This window comes from Wasmannia auropunctata, unplaced genomic scaffold (genome assembly GCF_000956235.1).
Source record: "Wasmannia auropunctata unplaced genomic scaffold, wasmannia.A_1.0 LD335987.1, whole genome shotgun sequence".
In the NCBI taxonomy this organism is placed as follows: Eukaryota; Metazoa; Arthropoda; class Insecta; order Hymenoptera; family Formicidae; genus Wasmannia; species Wasmannia auropunctata.
The window spans coordinates 274,055-297,954 of NW_012026903.1; the positions used below are offsets into that span (position 1 = coordinate 274,055).

The following is a 23,900-nucleotide window of genomic DNA, read 5'->3' on the forward strand; positions in this document are numbered from 1 at the left end:
GATTTAGAACAGGAGATTCGAATGATCCCCTGTCTGAAGATTGACCACCAGAGATATCTCGACGCTAAATTATTTTATTCTTTTTTTTTTTTTTTTTTTTTTGAGAGGACAAATGGAGCATTATTCCCGTCGCGCTTAACTTTACCGTTCTCGCAGTTACTATAAGCAGTGGCCAATTAGTCCGTTCTCTCCGTAGGGATATCGCTAGCCGCTTTGCTCTTACAAATACAAGCGCTACCCACACCACCATCATCATCGGAGTCGTTCTATTAGTATGCATAACCGATCTTTTTTTTTTCTTTTGCGCGTATCTTACTTCGGACCCTCGCGTGGCCCGAATAACGAGAAACAGGGGAATGATTCGAATCTTTGAGAAGCTCCCCATTGGAAAATTTTATTAAAAGATCTAACCCAAAGATGAAACATTAAGTACAATTAAATATTAAAGAAATTCAATTTAGTTTCGAATGTAGACTCCAATTTCAATTACTAAAAAATTCACTCTGTCGAAGACGGTAGCCCCGATCGGGGGTAACATGTATAGGAGCAATTCAAATATATCATTATCTGAAATACTTCTTTTACGACGACGATTGGTAACGCTATCGGTTTTCAAACATAACGATTGCTTTAACGCCGCTCGCTTAATGAATAATTTGCGTAATATGCGGCGGGATGTTGCGAGATTCTATGTATACCGCGGAGTGTATCGATCATACGTCGCAATTATCCGATATCCAACGCACGCGCGCCGAAGCGAGAGATCTTGGTTTCCTATACTTGTCGTAAAATATAGATCAAGTGCCTCTTCACATTAAAGACAAGACAAATCGACGTAACGTTAACCTGCAACATTTACCGCATTCTGGGAAAATCTTTGCGATTCATCGCCGGCGCGTACCTTTTAATGCCATAGATATTTATACGTTATTTATGTGGCCGGATATACTAAATAACCGAATGACTCTACGGGTCTATATAACGTGGAATGGAAAAGGTCAAAGGATACCCCGAGATAACGGAACGCGTCTCTGTCCTTGAAAAGACCGAAGCCGTTCTAGTTGCAACGACGGCGCCGCGGCTGCTTTCTAAAGTTTTAAAGCGTGAGCCTGTATCTAACCCTGCAAATTACCATAATCGGGTTTGCAGCATCGATTATGCGAATTGTGGCCGAAGCTTCGTTCACGCTATGTTCGAATTCGTGCTTGCAGGTACGCGTCCCACTGAATTTAAACTAGATTCGTGCTAAATTAAGAATTTACAACGGCAAAGTAAACCGCGCGCGCATGAGGTACGAAATGCGAAAAAAAAATATCGATTTACGCTCGCGTAATATTTCGCGAACGGGATATATTCTAGCGGATTTCATCGGGCGAGATAAGTGATTGGGATAAAACCGTGAAATCCGGCGGAATTCAAATGTGGAAAAGAGAGTCGGACAGGTTCAAGGTTCACTGTATATGTCGAGAAAGTATATATAACCTTTGGACATTTGACCTCCGCTCCTGGGGGTATATAGCGGAAATGTGTCGATGAAGGGCACTCGATGATGAAATCGGAAACTATGTCAAGTGTCTTTGACGAGAGAGAGAGAGAGAGAGAGAGAGAAAGCGCTGCGAGAGCATATAGTACTGCAGATTCTAGAAATTGTCTTGAGCTTAAGAAGGTCTCCCGTTAGCTTCCAAAATCAGTTAAGGCAATCGAATCTTTTCTGAAGGACTTCCCAACCCTTTGCCTCATTTGGCTTTGCGCAAGAGACACACGGAGAATCGCGCTTGATTCTATAGTTATGTACGCTTACGAAGCTTAGCGTTGCGACGCCAGATAACGTTTATCTATAATAGGAACGGGCATACCTTTGCTGACAAATGGCGCGTTATCTCGGCAACGCTGCCTTTTCATTGGTCCGCAGAATAATTCGACCCTTCGATAAGAGAAAGTAAGTTTGGCCGCGCGAATCTCGATTACGCGTGCCGTTATTTAAACCCCCGGCCGTTTCCGTCAAACTTATTCCACACAGGCTTATCTGGCGACGTTCAATTTCGAACGTAATCCGCGCGTAATCGCTAACCCTTTGGCGATCCCAAATCGTCCTCGGTAACACGAATACGTCTTGTCACGTGTGCAGATGCTATTTTTACTTTAATTTCAGAGTCGAATTACATATCCGACTGCGGGATTGTATTAGGTATCCGAGATGGAATATTATTTTCCGTGCAGGAATGGAATGCCGTTTTTCATGTTCATACACCTTCGTGTGGTCGATGAGAAAAATGTTTTCGCTCCGTTTAGCCGATTTGTCAAATTCACGACACACTTGGAAGTTTCTGGGAAGGTATCGATTGCGGGCGCAGCCGCTACCTTTGCCGTTACCGGCACGGCGCGGCCAAACTTTTACCGTTTTCGCGTGCCTCAGACACATCGACCGGCAACTTCCAAAGCGGTCGTTAAAGCAGCGGTAACCCTCGAACGATTCTCATAGACGCTGTCCAGAAATCATGCAATCTACTGGAATTTGCATTATTCTTTGAATCATCGCGAATCCATTTGGAGGTGTATTATAGCTGTTAAGGTGAGAATAATATCCCTCCGTTCTTATTTTCGCGAAACGCGCGCGATAGAATACCATTGCAGGCAGAAAATTTATGTGATCGATATTTACTGTTATTTTAACATGCAACATTGTCATTATTACGTTTTCCATCTGTTAGGTATTGTTTGATTACTTCGGGAGTCAATTCCAAGGGAGACGAGGTCGAGGGTAAAAAGGCAACCTCGAAGGCGTACTGGGAATTATCTTTCCTCCTTGTTCTCTCCTCGGAGACAAATGCAACGTTTAGATTCTGAATTTTTCATATCCTTTTTACCTTAATTCCTCATTTCCATGCATAAGATCATTTTATCCATCTCTGACGATGATACCCCGGTTTGTCAAGGATATCAACCTGCCAGGCTAAGCTCCAAAAAGAGTAGACGGAGCGAGCGAAAACGTCCGGATGGCGCGCCAAGCGTCTCGACGATAAATAGAGCGTAATTTCGTTTCCGTAGTGCTCCGTCGCTAATTCTACCTTCCACCCACGCTTTCCACTCTCGCCGTCTCGCGGAGGGTCGATGTTACGCAAGCGGAAGAATGTCGTGAGGTTACATCATACCCATCCCCGAGACCGTGCATTCAATATATCGATTCATCCCCCGGCGCGAGACGCGCGACGGGGACGCGAGGCGACGCGACACGACGCGACGCGACGCGAGGCGAGGCGACGTGTCCTTGTTATTTCGTGCAACGGTCAGACGGTCGCCAGACTGACGTAGATGAAAATAGTTACGTGGCAAAACGAATCGACAACCCTTCAAGCGCATTATCGATGTACGTTCCAGAAAATGTATTCAAGGCCAGCATCAGGATATTCGATTCTTTCCGTCTGTATTATTGTTTTATTTATTTATTTTTTGTTTGTTATCCTGCATCTCAATATTTTATGTATTACGCGTATACTCGACGTGCGCGCGTCGTGCAACGCGAGAAACGCAAATGTACGAGCAGCATATAGATCGTCGTCTCCGTCCTCGGGATAGAACATGGGCGATATATCAACGAGCGTAATGGTACACGCGTCGTAATGTCGTAGATAAATGGATACGCGTGTTTATGCACCGGGGGTGCATCGTTTCGCGTCGTTTCTCCAAAGAGCACACTCGATGGGCAAAAGTCTGGATATACATATACTCGATAAGAATTGGTTGTTCCGTGGAAACGCAATCTCCACTTATTTATGAGAAAGACATAAAGACACGGAAACGTATAGGACATAAATCGATATCGTTTCCCGTTTCTCTCGGAGAATGGAGCATTTACGGGTGCTTTAAAGGTATCGGCAGGCACGGGTGTTTTAAAGGTAAGGACCTTAACCGTCGATGAACGCAATAACGTGGCGCGATATAAATCTGCGATGAAGGCGTTACAAAGACTCGGGACGTATGATTAAAAAAAAAAAAATATATATATATATATAAGACATAAATAAATATATGAGACATAAAAATATAGAAAGCGCGCACTTGTGTATATTTACGGAGCTCTTAACAGCGCGCGAACAGACAGTTTAGAATGAGAAAAGTTGCCATACCACCGCGAGTGATTCTATTTACGCCCTACGCTAGTTTCGAGTCAGCGCAACTGGGTCACCAAGGGACCTCTTGAAAAGCGTTTGATTTCCCATAGCACCGTCCTAACGCCCCTATTGTCATCACAGCAAAAACTATGCGCGTGCGATTATTATTTATGAAGTAATCTGCAAGACTTAAAATTGTCGCGCGTCGATGTGCATCGCGGAATAACGATTGCCGTCTAAAAGCACTCGATCGCGATACAGAGCGAGTTGGAATATATCGTTAAGATAGGAGAGAGAGTACACATTGTCGAACGTACTTCTAACAAGTAATGGTCTACATTGTTTCAGAAACTCCCACAATGTGAACAAACGAACGCAAATGCCCAACAAGGCACGGCCTCGTCCAGAGTGGTCTCCTCAATCCCCCATAGATGTCTTGTGAGTATCAAAGAAATTCCGATCGCCATTAAAAAACTGTACGGGAAATATATTTCGATATATATTCCCCCCCCCCCCTCCTCCCTCCTCCCTCCGTTTGTGCTCGATTCGATTACATCGAAACCAGGAGTCCGCGGCGTAGAGAGAACCGTATGTAATTAGTTAATTAAAGTTTCCGCGCTTGTCCTCCTGACGAGAAAATTGCTGCTTTCCGCGGCTAAATCCATTGAACTAGCTCGCGAGAGATAACGCTCAATTTTAACGGAACGGAAGATCATCGTTGGATTGCAATTCTTCTTTTATCTTCAACGCGCTTAGTTCTCTTTGTAACGGGTTATCAAATTTCATGCTCCGACTCAAAGTAAAATCGCCCCCCTCCCCCGAAGTGCTCGTCTGGAAAGTTACTCGTACGTTAGGTTGCGTTATATAAATTCGCCCGGCCGTATATGATTATATTCGTTGATTCGCCCACCACGGTGGTAATAAGTAAATAGCGCGGTCGTTTCGATACGTCGGCCGAGTGTGCCGAGCGTCGCTAGGAGCGCAACGACGCGGAAGGCAACTCTGGAAATTGCAATTTGTCCGAATAACACGGGACGCGTATTTCCCACGGAAACACCTCGGCCTGCCGCGCCGCGCCGCGCCACGGCGTGCACCACGCCACGCCGCGCCCGGCGCTGCGCCGCGCCACGCAACGGCACAAAGCAAATTTTAGCCAGGAAAACTTGCGCGTCAAATGGCTACCCCCGTTGTGCAATAGGGAGTCTCGACTATTACAACGCGAATGTTGTGCCGGCCGTATATTTACCCCCCGGAACAGGGGGCAGAGAGAGCGGTGGAGGACCTCGTTAAAAATATAATATTAAAGAGCGTCTGGATATACGCGATGCGCGCGCGGAGGTCGTTCGTAACATCAAGTATCTAGTTACGGATAAAGAAGAAAGTCCGGGCAAACACCCGTAAATACCCGCAATCTCTTTCGAACGTGCGCGGGTTTTTCAAGATTTTCGAACCGGGGAGAGGGGGTAGGTGCGGGGAGCAAGATGTAAAACGGAGGAAAAAGATGAAGGGGAGAACGGCTTCGTTAGCGATAGATTCGCTAATTGCGAACTTGAGTTGCAATTAAGGCTGAAACGAGACTGTGACGAGGGGAACGCGCGGGTATATACACGCGTACTTGATTATTCCGACAAATCAACGCGAAACCGATGATGTAACGTGGCCGAGGCGGTATCGGCGGTAAACGTTAGAGAAGCCATTACACATCGGAATACAAAATGCTGCCCGCATCAAATTTAGATTGCGCTCTGTCTCAGGGGTACCGACCTTTCTGCATCATTTATAGCGGATCGATCTTTCGCTTTTCCGTCTCCCCTCCCTCCCCCCCCTCCTCCTCTTCCTCCTCCTCGCTTCATCCTCGTCCGTTCTCCCGTGTCTCGTCGCAGAAGTTCATTAGCCATTCGGAGTCTAAGGGGCTCTCGACTACAAGTTTCGTCACTTGTGAATTTTGATTCACTCTCGGCTACGCTCGCCGCGTCGACGACTTTCGCCGTGGGATCTTTATTCACGCGAGAACATGTAATTTACATGCCTGTTGCGCTAATGCTGTAAATATCTCACCCCGAGCGGCGCTAACAAATGTAATCCGAGGCAAGTTGAGGAGACGCGGGAACGTTATCAATTTTTGTTATCTTATCCGGGAGCTAGGAGGATAAGCGCGGCGGGAAACGGCGATGCGGTACGGTATAATTATCGATAAATACATATGTAGATCGGAAAAGATACGTAAATATGTAACGTACAGTGTGTCTTGCACGATACGGTTTAAGCTTAATCGGCCATTATTTTTCGCTTACGCGCGGGACGGCATGCGGGCCGATGATTTATCGTTCGCGGGGGAGAGCCCCCACGAAATCCTAACGTACGACTCGCGCGGAACGCCTCGTAAATCCACCGATCGATGCTTTTGAGCCCGCATTCAATGGCGAACGAAATTAGCGAGCGCGGCATTGACAACCGCTTTGTTCGTATGTCACGCGAGCGTACCCCGCGATAAATTTGCACCGCGTGCAACCGTGGCGTTTCGTGTAAATGCCAATCAGCTGCATAATTATCGGGCCACGAGCCACTGCGGCGACCCGAAATTGTTTCGACTCCCTTACTTGTAATCTAGCGTGGAAAATAAGCCGCAGCCGTCGCGTTAAATAGATCTATTCCAACAAATCCAGTCTTAATACACTCTCCCTGATTTCGTTCCCCGATAAATCGGGAATCTTGGACTGAAGTCGTGTAATGGCCCGTAAATTGAACGCCCGTACAGGCGTACCGCGCCGTATCCGCGTGCACTGTAATAATCGACGATCACGGTGAGACTTAATCATTCCTACCGCGCCTCTCGGCGAAGAAAGAATAGATTAGAGACGTCGTCTGTAACTAACGGCGCTGTTGCGTGCTAAGAGGAGGGAAAAACGCGAGGGAAAGAAACGCGATTGCCCTTTGGGAACCGCGAGTGGATAATGTGGATATGCCTTTCAGTACGGGGTTTTCTCTGCTCGAGAGAGAGAGAGAGAGAGAGAATCGAGTCGGTAGGTACTTTAAATATCAGACGAGACAGGCGTTTCTCGATGTCTGCCGCAGGTGGATGCCCCGCTCCGCCATGAGGCCGGCCGAGGGTGACGCGTCGGATTGCATTTTGGTGGTCGGCGTATCCAGATCGAAGATGGCCGTCGCTTTTCTATCAGTCGCCCTGCTGTCTCTCTTTCTCACCTTCCACATACTCTACGACAGCGCCGTTTACAGCCTCCACGCGGTTTCCGCCGTCGAAGGGCGCACGGTCGAGCTGGTCTCTCAGGTACGTGGTACTCTCTCCCGCGTGTCTCTCGTAACAAAAATGCATGCCTCCGGAGACACAGGTACGGCTGCCATGTATGATGGATTTGCGGCAGGTACGCGCGACGCCGCCTCTCCTCTTCGCCAACTCCAAGGTACACTTCCCGCGCACGAATCGCCATCTTCCCCAGGCCATCATAATCGGCGTACGCAAGTGCGGCACGAGGGCGTTGCTGGAGATGCTGTTCTTGCACCCGCAGATACAGAAGGCGGCCGGCGAGGTCCATTTCTTCGACCGTGACGACAACTATGGGAAGGGTCTGGAATGGTACCGCCGTAAAATGCCCTACTCCTTCAAGGGTCAGATCACCATCGAGAAGAGCCCCAGTTACTTCGTGACGCCCGAGGTGCCCGAGAGGATCCGCGCGATGAACGGCAGTGTCAAGCTGCTGCTGATCGTGCGGGAACCGGTCACCCGCGCGATATCGGATTACACGCAATTGCGCACGCACGCCGCGACCGCGTCCACGCTGACCAACGGCACGCCGCAGCAGCAGCAACAGCAGCAGCAGCAGCAGCAGCAAGTGGCGCGTACATTCGAGGAGCTCGTTATGCGACCCGACGGTACCATCAACGAATCCTATAGACCGGTCGCCATCTCCCTCTATCACACCTATATGCACCGTTGGCTGGAAGTGTTCCCCAGGGAGCAGATTCTCATAGTAAACGGCGATCAATTGATCGAGGATCCGGTGCCGCAGCTGCGCCGAATCGAGAACTTCCTCGGGCTGGAGCCGCGCATCGGTCGGCACAACTTCTACTTCAACCACACCAAGGGCTTCTACTGCCTGAGAAACGAGACTTCGGAGAAGTGTCTGAAGGAGAGCAAGGGGAGACGTCATCCGCGCGTCAGTCCGTTGGTCGTGACGAAGCTGAGGAAGTTCTTCAACGAGCACAATCAACGCTTCTACGAACTCGTCGGCGAGGATCTCGGCTGGCCGGAGGAATAACCATCGTGGAAAGTCCCGACTCGTTCGTTACGCGACGCGAGTCGCGCGTGCATCCAGCGGCGGGCATGATCAGAAATCAAATACCTCCTTGTCGTCCTCCGCCGGGGAAGAAATATCGCAGCACCGAGAGCATGCAATTAACCCGCGGGTCGAAGAAACTGGCGTCGTCGACGGAGACTCTTCGAGATTACGCTCCTCTCGACCAGGCGATATTCTTCGGGGAGCACCGACAAGGATAAGTAATTTATTATTGATTATCAATTCCTTTGTTCTCGGTAAAGAGGTATAATACGCTGATGTTTCACGATGAAAGTACCGGCGTCGTTGTTAATGGATGCATGCGAGATCAGCGTCTTGTTATTACATTATCAAACATGCAAGCGTATAAACAAAACACACACACACACACACACGCATACATACACACAAAAGTTACAATAACGCCGGCCAAAATAAAATAGAGACGCGGATCTGCGAGACGAGCGCGATCGCCTCGTGGATTCACGCGGCATGCGGATCACATTGGTCCGTGACTTTACATATCAATTTTACATATCGATAGTTTACATATCAATAGGTTAACTAGTTCGTACGACAAAGATTGAATATTTTTATAATCCACATTGGAAGTTGTTATATCGCTTATGTCGTTAAGGATATTACGTAACGCGAAGGACTCTCTCGCGCGCGATCATGAAGATCGAGAGGGTTTTATTTACTGCGCCCCGCGCATGCACGATCCACGTATAGGCACGGGTGGAGTACGTATATATAATTAGGCCAGTTCCGCTTTTTTTGTTTCGGGGAGAAACAACCGTGAGAGAGAAAGCCAAAACAAAATATTTTCCTTTCTCCCCCCCCCCCCTCCCTCCCCCCGTCTGTCTGAGTTTATCTCTTGTCTCTCTTTCTCTCGTTTTCTCTCCCGCTGCAGAAAAGCGCGAACATGTTCTCCTCCATCGTTCTCTGACACTGGATATTGGCGCAAGCGTTCCTCTGGGAACACGAAGAGAAGTAGGGTGGAATCCGACCAACCGCGAATAAACTCGTCAGCGGTAGTATAGACGGAACGGCTCGCCGAGGCTTTATCGTAGAAATCTTTATAATCGATTATTCTCCAAATCTCCCGGCGGAGAGCTCGAAACGCATGTAACGTTCTTTATATATAATGAATCTCTATACCGAAAGGGACCGAGTGTATTGCGTGGTGAATAGTGGAAAGCAATGGCGACAACAGAGGCTCTATTAAAAATTTATTACGACAGTACGGAGCGCGCATTCCCTTTGTCGCTGAAAGAGTTCTTAATTATTACGCGGATGATTAATAATTTGACCTGACGTAGACGAGGATGATGGACGTTGCCAGACGCGAGTAACCGGTGGCCCTTTACATTCTGCTCGCGGATTTTCGAGGGGCACATTAAACTTTACTTTAATGAATCATCAGGGCGGTTATTACCAGAACAATTTTACAGAAATATGTATGTTACTGTTCAAAACCCATTAAAATCATTAAAACCCGATTTCACTAGCTAAAACTATATAGTCTTTAAATTTAAATTTGAAACGAGGTTTATAATTGTATACTATTTTACATGGATTTTCGACTTTCCACGCGTAACGAGGTCCAACTGCCCCTCCTCTCTGTTTACGAGGCGAAACGAGGTCTATAATTGTACTGTCCACCGGTTTTCGGTTTGTCTAATCAACCATTCTAGTTTTAACCAGTGAATTCGATAACGGATTATGGGTTTTGATGGTAACATATATATATTTTTTTCTCTTGGATCTCTTTTTGAATAAGGATAATACGAGTAGCTTCTGACGAGAAACGCTAACGATTAGAGACGATTAAAGGTACAGATAATATCTGTTATTGGGAACGTGGTGAAAACAAGGGAGATGAGAAAGAAGCGAGTCGTACGACAGCTTGCCGCTTAGCGACAAGAGGCGCTTTTCTCTCGGAAGGATACGACGCCATAAATAATCCGCTTTGCGGCGCAAGTGAGTCGTGCATGCGCGGCAAAATGTACCGTGCGTTAATTCGTGCGATAAATACACACTGCACCGGTCGCCTAGGCTCCGTTTCAGCGGCCGGGGAATCGCTCGGGAAAATCGGAGTAACGGCGTTCCGAGGCCAAGTGCGTCAATTTCTTTTGCTTCGCAAAGTTGTTTCCAACGAACGAGATACACCTATTATCCGATATCTTCGCAATTGGAACGTAACAGTGTCATTGACTCGGAGGCTTAAAGCAGAAGAAGGGAAAGGCAGTTTGCGCTGCTGATTAAATCCTCTCCAAGGGAAAGGGAGAGGAAAAACGTTTATCCCTGGTACTGGAGCAGAAAAAAGCTTATTTCTGTTAGTCTGCTTTTAGCTGTGATTATTTAACGCGAATCGCCCGCTTTTAACGGGCACCGACTCCGTTAATTACCACCGCCGCTGCAATTCGCTTGCTGTCACGGCGGCAACCTAATGCGCGCGGCTCGATCATCGGTTATGTGAAAGCCCCAAACTCGACGGTAGGTAGGTCTCGACAATTTCGGGTCTCGAGCAATTCGGTTCTCAAAGAGAACCGCGGCATCGGTGCGTCTCGTCGTCGCTCGCCCCTTTCCGCGTATACGCGCTTTGATCAAAATCTTTGCTCGGGGACTCGGTTGCATTTGTGTAAGTTGTAATTTCCGCAAAAACAGCCTTTGATTCTCGTCGGATTACCCCGCCGGATATAGATTATATATATATATATATAAAGCGCTCCGGATGCGAATCTTTTCGCATCTAATACACAATAATACACCCCAGGTATTCTCTCCCTCTTCGCTTTCGCGAATACACTGTCGGATCGATACAAGTCGAAACAAGCGAGCAATTGTTATCGCAGACAAATTTTCAATTAAGCAGGTTAATTAATACGCGGCGCGCGACCGAGGACGTATTGGAAAGCGTCACGCCACCTCTCCCCTTCCCCCGTAATCTCGAGCGGGCGAATATTTAATTCCACCTTGACTGATGATCATGCGGGTTTATTCAGTGCACGCGTTACACGCGACCGCCTTTCTCGGCTTCGCTTGGAACGCGCGCGGAGAAAAACGCACGTATCGCCCGCTCGATATTCTACCCCCGTGACGAGCGTAGGGATCGCGTTACGACTTCCGACCCTCGCGCCCAATTAGGGAACTTGTAGACCTTCCTCCAAGAAAAGTCACGGGACGGCTCGATAAGCTAAGAAGCGTGGCAGGTCACGTTAACCATCTCGCACGCTCGGCTACGCTCATTTAAACAGTCGAGGGAATATTTTCCAGCGAGTTTCGCATTCTCTTAACGAGCGATAGTTTTCTTGGGAATTGCAGCGGCATTCAATTGCCGGCCGCGAGTCCAGTCCGGTATTTTTTTCACTTTTTCATCCCGAAAAGAGCGAACCGCGTCCGATGAAAGAGATTTTCTCGAGCGAGAATTGGCACGCGGCTGGATGGTAGTTACGTTTTCGATTATAATAATGTCCGGCCGCGCACGATGGAATCGTGCCGAGAGCGAAAGCTCTCTCTCTCTCTCTCTCTCTCTTTGTGACGAATATTAAATTAACCGCGACTTTAATAAATCTCCCGCCAAATCATCTGTCCGTTTGGCCGTCGTTGAAATTACGGCGCGAAAAAATATCGTCTCCAGAGCGGAGCAAGATAAATATTGTTCCTTTCCATCTCTCTCGTTACTGTGAGTAGAAGTTTCATTCCCCGGCGCGCATCGCGCGCGCGATCACGATATCCTTCCCTCGGCCTCTCCGCGCGGCCCCGTCCCGGCCATTCACCCTGACTTTAACGGCGTTAACAACTCCCCCTCCCCTCCCTCCCTTCCTCCTCCAGCCCCTTCCTCTCTCGGGGTGAGGTGTTCTCTTTCACCCCCCTTTTTTTTCCATTCGTCGATGTCCGGTCAATCTACGGGGATTTCACGCGACTCTTCCATTTGCGCGGGGGCGTCGCGAAAACAAATATTTTCAACGGCGAAGTTAGCGCGGGAGCCTCTGCAAATATGTCATTTCGTCCGCACCTTCCGGATGAAATATGAAACGCGCGCAGAGGAACGGGCGCCCTGCGATGTACAGATGTCGAACGTGTAATGCACCCCCTTGTTACACGTATACACCAGAGATATTCGCGTCGCGCGCGCGGCGCGGCGCGGCGCGGCGACCTATAAATGTAACACACATCGCGGGCGCTGGAAAGTATAGAAATTGAATTGGGGTCTTTCGGAAACAGCTGCCCGTGCGCCCGGATAACCTCTTTGCCTTGACTGATCGATATTGCTCGCCATTCACGTGGACGTCCGGCGAAATGTACGCAGATCCCGCGGATCCCTCTTGTCCCTTTCGTCTCCATTACGGATGCACCCTCTACGGAGGGTCGGGCGTTCCGAGATGAATATGTATATTTTCCGAGCGAGCGTGGCACGCGAAAGCACTGAAATTTATAAAGACCCGCGGCAAGTATCCCACGGACATTTTCCCAAACTATATTTTCCACGCTTCTCGCTCGTAATAACGATCCCGTGTTCAAGATATTTAGCCGTGAAAATGACGAACGATCATACCTCGCCAAATTCTTGCCGAGGCAAAAACTACCGTTGAAACTTTCTTTCGCTAAAATTTTCCCTCTTTCTCTCTCTTCCTCTCTTTTAATATTTTCTGTTTTCCCTTCCCCATTAATACCGATACTCGGACAATGAAATAGCCTGACAATGAATCGCCGGTCGCGAGAGAGGCGCTTCTTTTCGCGTGTGATGAATATGCATTTTATGCAAAATGCATCCGCGTTCGCCGACTTAAGTCGAGGAAGAAGAAGCGCCGGACTGTACGAGGCTTCGCCAGGAAGGAAGGGCTCGCCTAACGATCTCGAGAAGTCGCCGCGAATAAAGGAATTATACGGGAATTACGAGGGCGTGGATTCTGATCTAACTACGTGAATCCGAATATTCAATACGGGAGGAGTCACCGACCTCTCTCTCTCTCTCTCTCTCCCTCCGGTATTCCGGTAAAGTCGGGAAGAAAATAAGAAAACTGTATGACGCATCGCGGAAAATCACGTAAGGACAAGAACGACGGAGGGAGGAGGGGGAGAGAAAAAATGTCACCCCCGGGGGAAGAAATTTTATGGCGTATCGACTATACGGAGTCTCCGCGCGCGTTACTACCGGCATGATAAAATTCAGGATCGATTCGCCCTTAATCGCGATATTACTATGCGATACCTGACGTGAACGGCGAGTTACCCCCGGTCTCCGGGGATAATAATAACGCAGGTAATCAACCCTCGAGAAGTTTCGTGGAATGGCGGCTTAATAATGCACGCGAAATGCTCCCGGCATCCACATGTCGATCCAATGACGAAATTGAATCGCAGGCCGTTCGCGACCGTTTTGCTAAATCGCAACGATGGATTTCGGATCAATAGGATGAATCCGTTTTAGCCGCTTGAAACCCGCTTTTTCATCCCGGGTTTCCGCGGACTAAACGCGGAAGTATTAACGTAAACTGCTAAAGAGATTTCAAACACTCTTACATTACATCTTTTAATATATTACTTAATATTTTATTTCTCTGTGATAACGCGATATTGCAGTTGAATGAATATCGTTTGTAATAACAATATCTCCATGCATATTTTTTTTCTCTTGTGTTTCTATGGCACGACGGAAGTACAAATGGTGAAGCGCGATACGCGAAGCTACAGTGGAAAAAAAAGCGAAAAAGCGTGAAAATATCGCTGTTACTACATGCGAAAATCTAATTAATTGCCCGTGCAAACTTTTTCACGCTTTAGATTCCGGAACCTTTAAAATTTTTCGACCCGGCATCACTGGGCCTGAAAAACGGGAACACAAAAGTCATTCGTTTGCGTATTTCGCGCGACTGCATGCGTTTACCGGAAATATTCTGGCAGAACGATTACTCGAACGCTTTAAAAATTCAAATTTTGATGTTGAACGTTGTTTACGTTTTGATTGTTGATGTTTTTTATCACATAAAAAAAGTACAAAATAAATTAATGTTTCCAGACGATCTTTATATCTTTATATCAGAAAGTATAATAGATACCACCTCGAGTTTGCAAATGTTGAAAAATCGAACTGTACGTATGTGTCCCTCGCTAAATAATCGATGGAGGCAACTTGATCTCTGTTTGTCTCGTATCCTTCATTGATCGCAGCGATCGGTTTTACCCTATTTTCCTCCTTGCGGTTACGTCGTTGCCCTTTGTTACTATAAACGGCATTAGACCGGCTAAATTCGGAAGGCTGTTATCTACGAGCACGTCGCGTAATCGAGAAGTTTGTTTTCGCAAGAAAAGAAGATGTATTTTCCGCGGGGTTCGGACACCCCCTGTCCAAACACTCATAATTAACACTCGAAAGTTATTCGTTTCCAACAAATGATAAACTTTTCCAGTACCAGGATACACGTATCTCCTCGAAAACTTTTCGCTTCTCTAGAAGTAAAAATATCGGAGGGCGATATCGGATGGGATGAGACGTCAAGTTGTGTAATATCACGAAATTTGTAGAGAAAGTTGAGCTAGAAGCGGTGTACGTTTTTTTATAACAACATTCTCGAAGAGATTGACGCACAGGCCTTCGAATCTCCCGAAGCAGCAAAAGGGTGGGTGAGACAGGAGGGTGGCAGGCTATATAGGAAAATGAAAAAACCAAAGATATTAACGAGTCAACAAGAGGAGGGTGTAAGCGAATGTCTCTTTTGAGGGGGAGAGGGAAGGGGCGCGCACCCTCACGCTCGGAGCGCTAGTTGTTAAAAAGAAAATAACATATCATACTTGATAAGGAATAGAATAAGAAGCTCGCTCAACGATCCTCGGATCATTCGAATCTATACTTCGACAAATCCTTGGATCATTGAATTCTCGAATTACGGGATCCTCGGACCGTCGTCGGATCCGCGGATTATATCGTATCGCGAATCGTTCCTTCGCGTCGCGCTCGCCACACGAAAAATTTGTGCGTGAATTAATTTGCAATTATCGCGTAAAATTGCGCGCACGGCATATAATTCGATTCGCAGTGCGAAATCCTTCCAAAGACACTCGATTGCATCACTTTGTAAAAGGTACAAACATTCAATTCATGACTCAATCGCGGAGACACTCAAATTCGAAAATGAAAAAGTTACAAGGCGACTAAGTCGGAGGTGAAAAAGTACAAAAGACACGACAAGCAGCAGCAGCAGCAGCCTTCCAACGAAAAAGAAATTTCGCCCGGAAAAGCGAGGAATCTATGAATGGAGGGACATGTAGTGGCTCTAGGATACAATGTGTACACGCGCGAGTTGCAACTTGCGCTTGCTTTCCCGTTCCTTCTTATCGGCTTTCGCGAGTCAACGGCGGCAGCGGTGGAAGTACACTCTTCACCGCGGGATATCTCGGCGGAGAGTGTCTCCGTCCTGCCCCCTTGCCGACCGGCCCGTCCTCTTTTTCCCTTCACCTTCATCGTCGTCTGTATCGCGCACCCCCGGGGGAGAGCGCTGATTTATTTAAAAGACGACGCGAAGCTGCCGGGCTTCGTCACCGCCGGCAAGAGTCGCCTCGATTCTCGCCTCTCTCTCTGTGTTTTTCACTTCAATTTTTATTCTCGACCCTTTTTTATTTTAGATTTTCGTCCCTCAACGATACGTACATGTGCCAATTTACTTTTCTAGTCATTCACACAGGCGACTTTCTATATTTGGTTCGCCAAACTTTGCCGCGTAGTAACTCGAATTAGAATCCGCGCATTTTCGATTCAAAATCTGCTGCAACTAAATATACACACACTTGCATAATTGAGTTCCAAGTCAAACTTTATTGGGCAATTAGGATTTAGGAATTGGATTAGCTTCAACTTAATCTTTAATTTTCAACAACGTGTTTAACTCAAACTTTATTAATATCTCTATTTTCGACCAGCCACCGCCTGCAGTTTTCCCCGAATAGACTGCAGTCTATCTATAAGCGATGTCTCTCGCGTTTCGAAGATATCTCACGAGTAATCCTCCGAGGAAATTCCTCCTATCAAAAGCAAATGGCGGAAGAACATTGTATGTGTATGCGCTCTTTGTTCGCTGTCTGTAAGATTCCGTTTTGTACCACGGGACAACGCGTGGCGGGCGCAATCGGCGCTCTGTCGACGAAATATCAGATATCTTATCGAGATGACAGCTTCCTCGACGCGACTCGAACGCGCCGTTATCGTTGTCTCTCAAGCTGCTCGTCCGGGTAAGACACTTGATATTGCTCGCGCGAAGAATGCTAGGATCAGAGGTGCACAAACTAATGCGTATTCAGCTCGGGATGTAGACCGACCTGTTGTTATTTTTTTGAAACATATAAGTAGGATTAAGTTAAGTTACGATATTTCTGTAAAGCTGCACGCTACGTATTTTTACTTGACAAGAGAAATGTATACACATCGTTGCGTTAAAACATCAGAGGAATATTTATTTTACAATATTATTATCTTTCTCCCTGCGATGTCAAATCAATGTGTCGTAACTTTTGTTCCTGCGATATTAAGTGCAATATTTGTTGTTGTTATTATTACACCGCAATCTATTTTTATAGTGGTAAAAATTGAAGCAGCGGAAAATCGCGGCTGTCGGTCAAACTGATTAACGCGATTGCAGCTGGGGGCCAGTATCCTTTTTTTTTGGAAGGAAAGACAATTGATCGAGAAAAGAGCGTTAAGAAAATTTAGTTTGTCTCAACTACTCGTTTATCCAAGCACTTTACCGTGTCACTTGCGTGCGATTTGTCTTGGGATTTCCGAAATATTTGTCCGGGTGACAAAAGCGAGTTTGCGCGCCGCTGGTACAGGCGTAAGGGGATAGACGTAAGATACTAGATTTACAAAATCGTAGCTATACGTTAAGGCGTTAAGCAATAAGCCACGCTAAAAAAAAAAAACGATACATATCAACAATTGCCTGTATGGTGTACACGATGTCGTTTTCTCGACACGTGCGCCGGATTAAGCGAAAACACAAAAAAAAAGAGAGTGTGTCACAAAAAAGCGAGGTGTCCGCGCGAGGAACCGAGAACGATTGAGAAGCGATCGCCGCGAGTCGGCAGGATCTCTTACATCGCGCGTGGAATTTCCGAAAACCGTAAATGTCCGTATATTTACGTGGGTACGTATAGACGGCGGGGATGAAACTTTTAGAATATTCCGTCGAGCGTGTAGCGTAATCAAGCCGGATACTCAGCGAACATTTACAGAACGTACGTGTTTTCGTATTCTCTCTCATTCGTAGCGGGAGATGTTTTCATATATTCGTATCGGGGAGGAGGGGGGGAGGAGGGAGGGTTACGCGTTCAAAGAGGAAAAAGCTTCCTGTTGAAAATTTTTCGGTAGTTTTTTCGGAAAACGCGCGGAATGGGAGGAACAAAAAAAAATGAGGACGGTTCCACAAAACGGCAGTTTCCCGTCGGAAAAGCGTGAATTAATACACACGCGGAAATATCGATCGACCACCGAGCCCGTGACGGCAAAAAAGTCAGGTCGTTCCGCGAAAAAAAAAAGGAGGAGAGGAAACGCCGGAGAAGACGGGGGTTGGCCACTCCTTGCGGCCATGTCCGTCTGGCGCGCGCGGCCGCGTTTTCCCCGGGGAGAACACCAGCCACCCCGGCGGAATACAAAAGGCTTTTGCGCGGCGACCCGGCAAAAATCGCCGGCACACCGCGCCTAATCGGCCGAGGGTTGATTCGATAAAACGCGGAAACGGTCGCGACGGCGCTACACGCAGAATATTGCATTCGCGGGGAGCGGCGGCGAGAGACGAGAGAGAGAGACGGCCGGCGGGACCGGCCGGGGGTTTTTGCGCAAACAGGCGCAAAGTCGTGCTTTATCTCGTTATCTCGTTATGCCGAGTTACAGCCTCCCCGATCGCTTCTCGATCGCGAAGGGCGACGCGCCAACCACCTCAGGATCGCATCAAACTAACGCTATAGTTCAAAACGAGTACATATCACTAGTTGTTAATGGCGCATCGTAAATAGGTTTAATAATGATTAATAATTAATTTATTATACATTTACCCGTATCTTATATATATAATATACATATTAAAAAAAATTGATATATGTATATATATATATACAATATCTATATATACATATGTGTACACGCGTACATATATACACAAGCTAGCGCGTAAGTTTTAATAAAAAAAAAAAAAAACAACGTAGAGAGAAACGACAGAGGGAAACGTAAACTTGACGATTATTTCGTCGCAAATGTTCCGGCATACGTACGGAAATGCGGATCCAAAAGCTATTCCATCGATATCGAAACCAGACAGTATTTTAAATGAGCGTAGATAATGATCGTTAGTCACGTATGTCTATTGCATACCGTTTAGCATCCAGTAATCCGGTTTCCGTTAGAGACTTCATCTTTTTTTTCCCCCATGACTGCACAGTATATTTTTTGGACAAACAGTTGCCTAAGCGCTTTGCTGAACTCTCCATTTGAAAAATTGGAACAATCTATGACGTTACTTTTCTTTCGCTGCGTAAAATAATTTCACGTGCGTGATTTGCCGATTTTGAAATCAAAAATTTTAAATGAATCTTAACGCTAATGAGTATCCTAAGCCGGACATCAATTAAGTACAACTGCGCTTCCACGAATTAAATTTTTATAACGACTTGTTGTTATACATTGAAATCTATCGACAAACTGCACGTATTTATTAACGCGCGATTAATTTGACGCCGAAAGATTAATAAAAAGAATTTTTTCGATTAAATGTCAGAAAGCAACTCTTCCTCTCGTCGACTTTGCTCTAGATCGAAAGTGACACGAAACACTCCACGTATTCAGAGACACACACGCCGCACGCGCGCGCGCGCGCGCACTCACGTTCACGCATACACCCACACGCGCACATGTGACACTTTTAACAAAAAAAAAAAATTATCGTTATCGATGTCTACGATAAATTGTTAAAACCGAAGCACGAAGCGGCGCCGAGTCTTGCAGAGTCGTTGCCGCTCGGGCCGATTTGTAATTAACGTTTAACAATATTTATTATTTTTTTGTAATAGCGTATACCGTGTATGTGTTTCCCGTCATGATTACCCTTACCATTTTTCTCTTTCCTCTTTCCTCTTTCCTTGAAATAGAAATTTTTAAGGAATAAACGAATTCTCGTGTCGCTTCTCACTCTCTCTCTCTCTCTCTCTCTCTCTCTCTCTCTCTCTCTCTCTCTCTCGTACCTTTTAAACGGGCACTCCATTAGACACCCGGCGTATCTAATTAATTAATTCCCTAATACGTTGTACTTGGTCCGATTGTTTAACTGCATATACGAGCTGTTATTAGATCGATTCTGACCGTTGTTTATCTATGGGATCGTGAGACACCAACTTCGCTTCTCGTATATATCGAATGGCGTCGCGACGTCTCGCCCCGTTACATCGAGTGTCGAGATCTTATTCGTCGCCGTGCAGCTGCTCAGCAGATGATACGACGCAATGGTATAACGAAAGGATACGGAACCGATGTAAAATTCCACGAGGGAATTAATCGTGAGGTAGTATAGACACGGGAAAATTTATAAATAAAGAAGGCGAGGCTGAGCTATACAGCCTCTGGCACGAAATTATATCCGACAAATACGTACATTGAAACGCGTTTATTGGAAATCTTCTTTTGTCGAGACAGGTAATTAATTTCAGAAAAAAATATAGAAGCGAAGAATAGCTTGTCATAATTAAATTAGGAATATCGCGTCGCGTAAAATTGGATTATCTCGAATACTCGGGGCCGAGATTCTGCGATGCAGCCGACGAATTAACCCCTTCTGCTCGACATTGCGATCAACTGGCAAATTTTGCGAATACCATGCCTGATTAAAAGATGCGTTATACATCAACTAAGTGGCTTCGTAAAAGACGAAACTTTTACCGGACTCTCGGTACACAAAAAGAAAAATATCTTTCAGATCGGTAGCTCAAATAAAACTAAATGTAAATTTATCGTGAGTGACACAATTACTAAACTCACGTAAAATAAACTTTAAAAGTATATAGATCTATTAAGTATATATAATTAGGTCGCAGAATTTCTCGTCGACAGAAATTATGTGATAAAAATTTGTGTACGTTACGTATTTGATAGTGAATGCATTTTATATTATATAGGATATTTATATAATCTCGTTACGACTTCATGTAGGATAGCATAGTTTTAACTAGACAAATTATTGTGATTTAAATAATTTATAACTTTACATTCCTTTTTATATCTGAGATCTCAATAAAAGAGTTTTATCGTACCGAGAGTCGCAGTATTTGTTGTCGTTGGGAAGGGGTTAAAGGGATCAAAGAGCTCGTAGCTTAACCATGTATGCATACACGCTTCTATCGCGTTTCTATAGACACTCTTGTAAAAATCAGACAGACGTTATTAAAACGTCGGAACGAAACTCATAGCATTTCCTCGACCAATGTGAGTTAATAGCTAGCCTGTTACTTCTAGCGTATAATACGTCCAGCGACAAGCACGATTATTAAAAGAGAATTTTTTTTCTTTTAATGTCATTTAAATTATTTACTTATTACATTTATATGTAATAGATATATTTTTTATAATAGCTTATTAATTATATTTCATCGAAGTTTTATTAAATATGGGACTCGTATTTTAATTTGTATAAGGGAATATAAAAAAGAACTAAAAGATACGTAATACCAGATTTATGTTAAGATTTTAAATTCTTGCATTGATAATTATCTTTTTTCTTGTTGCAAAGAGAATCTTGTTTAAAAATGAGAAATGGGACAGTTTTTTAATAATACTATACAAGCTATGGGGAAACGCCCCAATGAAGTTTTCTCTTCAACTGGACAGCACCTCTAAAAGTAACGGACTAACGGAACTCAACGAAGTAATATACGATTTGCGTTTGTCGCGCGACCAACGTCATATAATGAGTAACAATGAGCAATAATTCTCACGCGTTGAAGAAGAATCGACTTGCGATCGAGCTCTCGCGAATGGCGCGCTTTAATTGACACACGTATCTTCGGCGTATCGTAGAAGGGATTTCTGCGCGAAAGAAAAAAAAACCCTCTCGCTACGAGGATTATTCGAAAGATGAGAACAAGCAGAAAAGAGAGCTCTGTCGGATCGAGAGTGAGAGAACAAACATACGAGATACGTGTACGTCGCGTCAGAAAAAGATGTAATCGATTTCTGATATAATGATGCGAACTTCTAGCATCACTAAAAATATATATATATTGAAAAGAAGGACGCAGCGCTTTTGTCGGAGAGACGATCACGCGCATTGTCTCGGTCATTGCAGCAATAGAGGAGAGACCCGCGCGCGCGCTCTCTCTCACAATTTCACGCAATAAAAAGATACGGCATAAACGCCCACGGCTGTACGGTGTACGTTTCGCGCGCGCAGTTACGTGCATTACATATAACTATACGTAATTGCGTGAGAAGCGTGCGCGCGGCGTGCTCCGACGCGCGATCGTCTCTCATTGATGGCTCATTTCCGGCGCCCCTCCGCGCCGCCGTGCCGGCACGGAGAGCGTGGTCGTAAATCACGTTTTTACGGCAACGCTCGCGAAACGGCCGAGCGACGGCGGCGGCGGCGGCGGCGGCGGCGGCGGTAGCGGGCCGAATTTGCGCCATTTGCGGGCGTAACGCGCCACCGTTTCGCTTGAATGAGTTATTATTATTAGCTTAAGAGGAGAGCGCACCCCCGCGAACTGCATCGGCGCGTACCTTTAACCGTCGCTCGCGCGTATATCGGTCATCCCGTAAGCGATGCGTCGTACGCGTCTCTCTATATATCGACGTTCGCTTTCCGCGTGATTAACGGAGCGAGTCTCCGCTTTCGTTTCTCATCGGTCCGTTCCGATCTCGGTTTTTATCACTCCGCGAAGAGACGAGGAGGATCCGACGCGATCTCGGACGAGAGATTAGACCCTCTGGACTTGTACTTTGCTAAAAGAAATTTTTAAGTTATTTTTAACACGATCGCGTATCGAGATATCGAGATTACGGCAAGACAGTTTGATGTCGCAAAATTACGGGATTATCCACGTTTTAAGTCTTACGGGATGACGAATCGCGCTCTTTTTTTTTTTCTTTCCTTGAACCGCGACAAAAAGCTTCGAGCTTCAGCCGGCGTATCGAAGGATTGTCGAGCCCGTACACGACACGCGGAAGGAGGGTCGGTCGTGCCGCTGTGGGAAGACGGGATTTACGGAGGTTTCACCAACGACTCGATGGATTAATTTTAAACCTTTTGTATGTTTATATGCAGTTAAATAATGTGTACATAATTATGTAATTCAGTGTCGTAAAATTTAAACCGATTGTAATACCTACACGTACCTCGTTAGCGGAGAGCATGTGCTTCGAATTATCCTTGTAATTTCGTAAAATGATTAAACGGACCTGTGAAAGATCCTTGTTGTGTCGTCAATTGCTATGTCTGTGCACACCTAAGGGCAACTTTGACAAACTCCGATTAAGTTAATCGACAATTAAGTCAACCGAGAGAATCGCTTAAAGCAAAATTTCGAACTGTACAATTTGTCGTCTCTGTAATTTAATCTTGTTCTCTTATATTCCTCATAATTTAATTCTTTTTTTCTATATGTTAAATGATAAAAAAACCAATAATACTGTCTACGTTAACGGAGCAGCACAGAAATTATTTGATTAATTAATTGCCGATTAATTCTGCCGACAGTAATGCTTAAAGCAAAACGTTTTATTCTATACGATTTCTCATTTTTCTTTTTTTTTTTTAATGTATCAAACAATAATAAATGACTAATTCTTCTACATGAACAGAAAAACAAGTATTATCTGACAAATTAATCGACAAATTAATTCGGTCGACGGAATTTTGCTTAAAGCAGAATTATTTCTATTCTTATTTTTTAACAACAAAAAATGCAATCTATGTCAACAAAATAGTACAGGTATATTGCTTGATAAGCAACATAATAAGCTTGTTATCCATTAAATTAATCGGAATTAGATTGAAGTGCCTTAAAATCGCATGAATCATTATCCTGTTCCCCTGTCTCTCCCAATCTTCGCGGCGCGGCGTTAACGAATGCCATTAGATATTTATTTGGAGATTTTATCCACCGATTAAAGCGAATTTCCGTACTCCCGCGGGTAATGATACGTCGCGTAATCGCCGCCGTGCCGCACGAAATTCGATTGAACGTGGTCCGCGAACGGCCGAGCATGCGCCCGTTAAAGTCTCTATGGGGAACATGGCCACCGATGTTGGCGATGTTATGTGCGCGTGTTTTTGTTGTCGGGCAGTAAAAATTCAGCGAACGATACACGTAGCGCCATCTGACGATGACTTCTGCAACTTTTTTTTTGTTTGGTGAAACTCCCGGTAACGCAGGTCGCCGCTGTTGTCAACAGCGACGCTGCATTGCAAGTAGTGTCGCGAGCGGCCGTCGCTCATCAGCGCCCCGACTCATCTGT

At 45.7% G+C, this 23,900-nt stretch overlaps 1 protein-coding gene across 1 annotated transcript in view; it reads left to right on the plus strand.

The window, feature by feature from the left end:
• LOC105454186 (heparan sulfate glucosamine 3-O-sulfotransferase 5) overlaps positions 1 to 9,257 on the plus strand; it is a 17,245-nt gene extending 7,988 nt beyond the window's left edge. Inside the window, exons 3-5 of the mRNA XM_011696623.1 lie at positions 4,461 to 4,550; positions 7,188 to 7,401; positions 7,496 to 9,257. Coding sequence (XP_011694925.1) covers positions 4,492 to 4,550; positions 7,188 to 7,401; positions 7,496 to 8,389 — 1,167 coding nt within the window. The 5' untranslated portion in view covers positions 4,461 to 4,491 and the 3' untranslated portion in view covers positions 8,390 to 9,257. The remainder of the gene's footprint in view (positions 1 to 4,460; positions 4,551 to 7,187; positions 7,402 to 7,495) is intronic.
• The last annotated feature ends 14,643 nt before the right edge of the window (positions 9,258 to 23,900 follow it).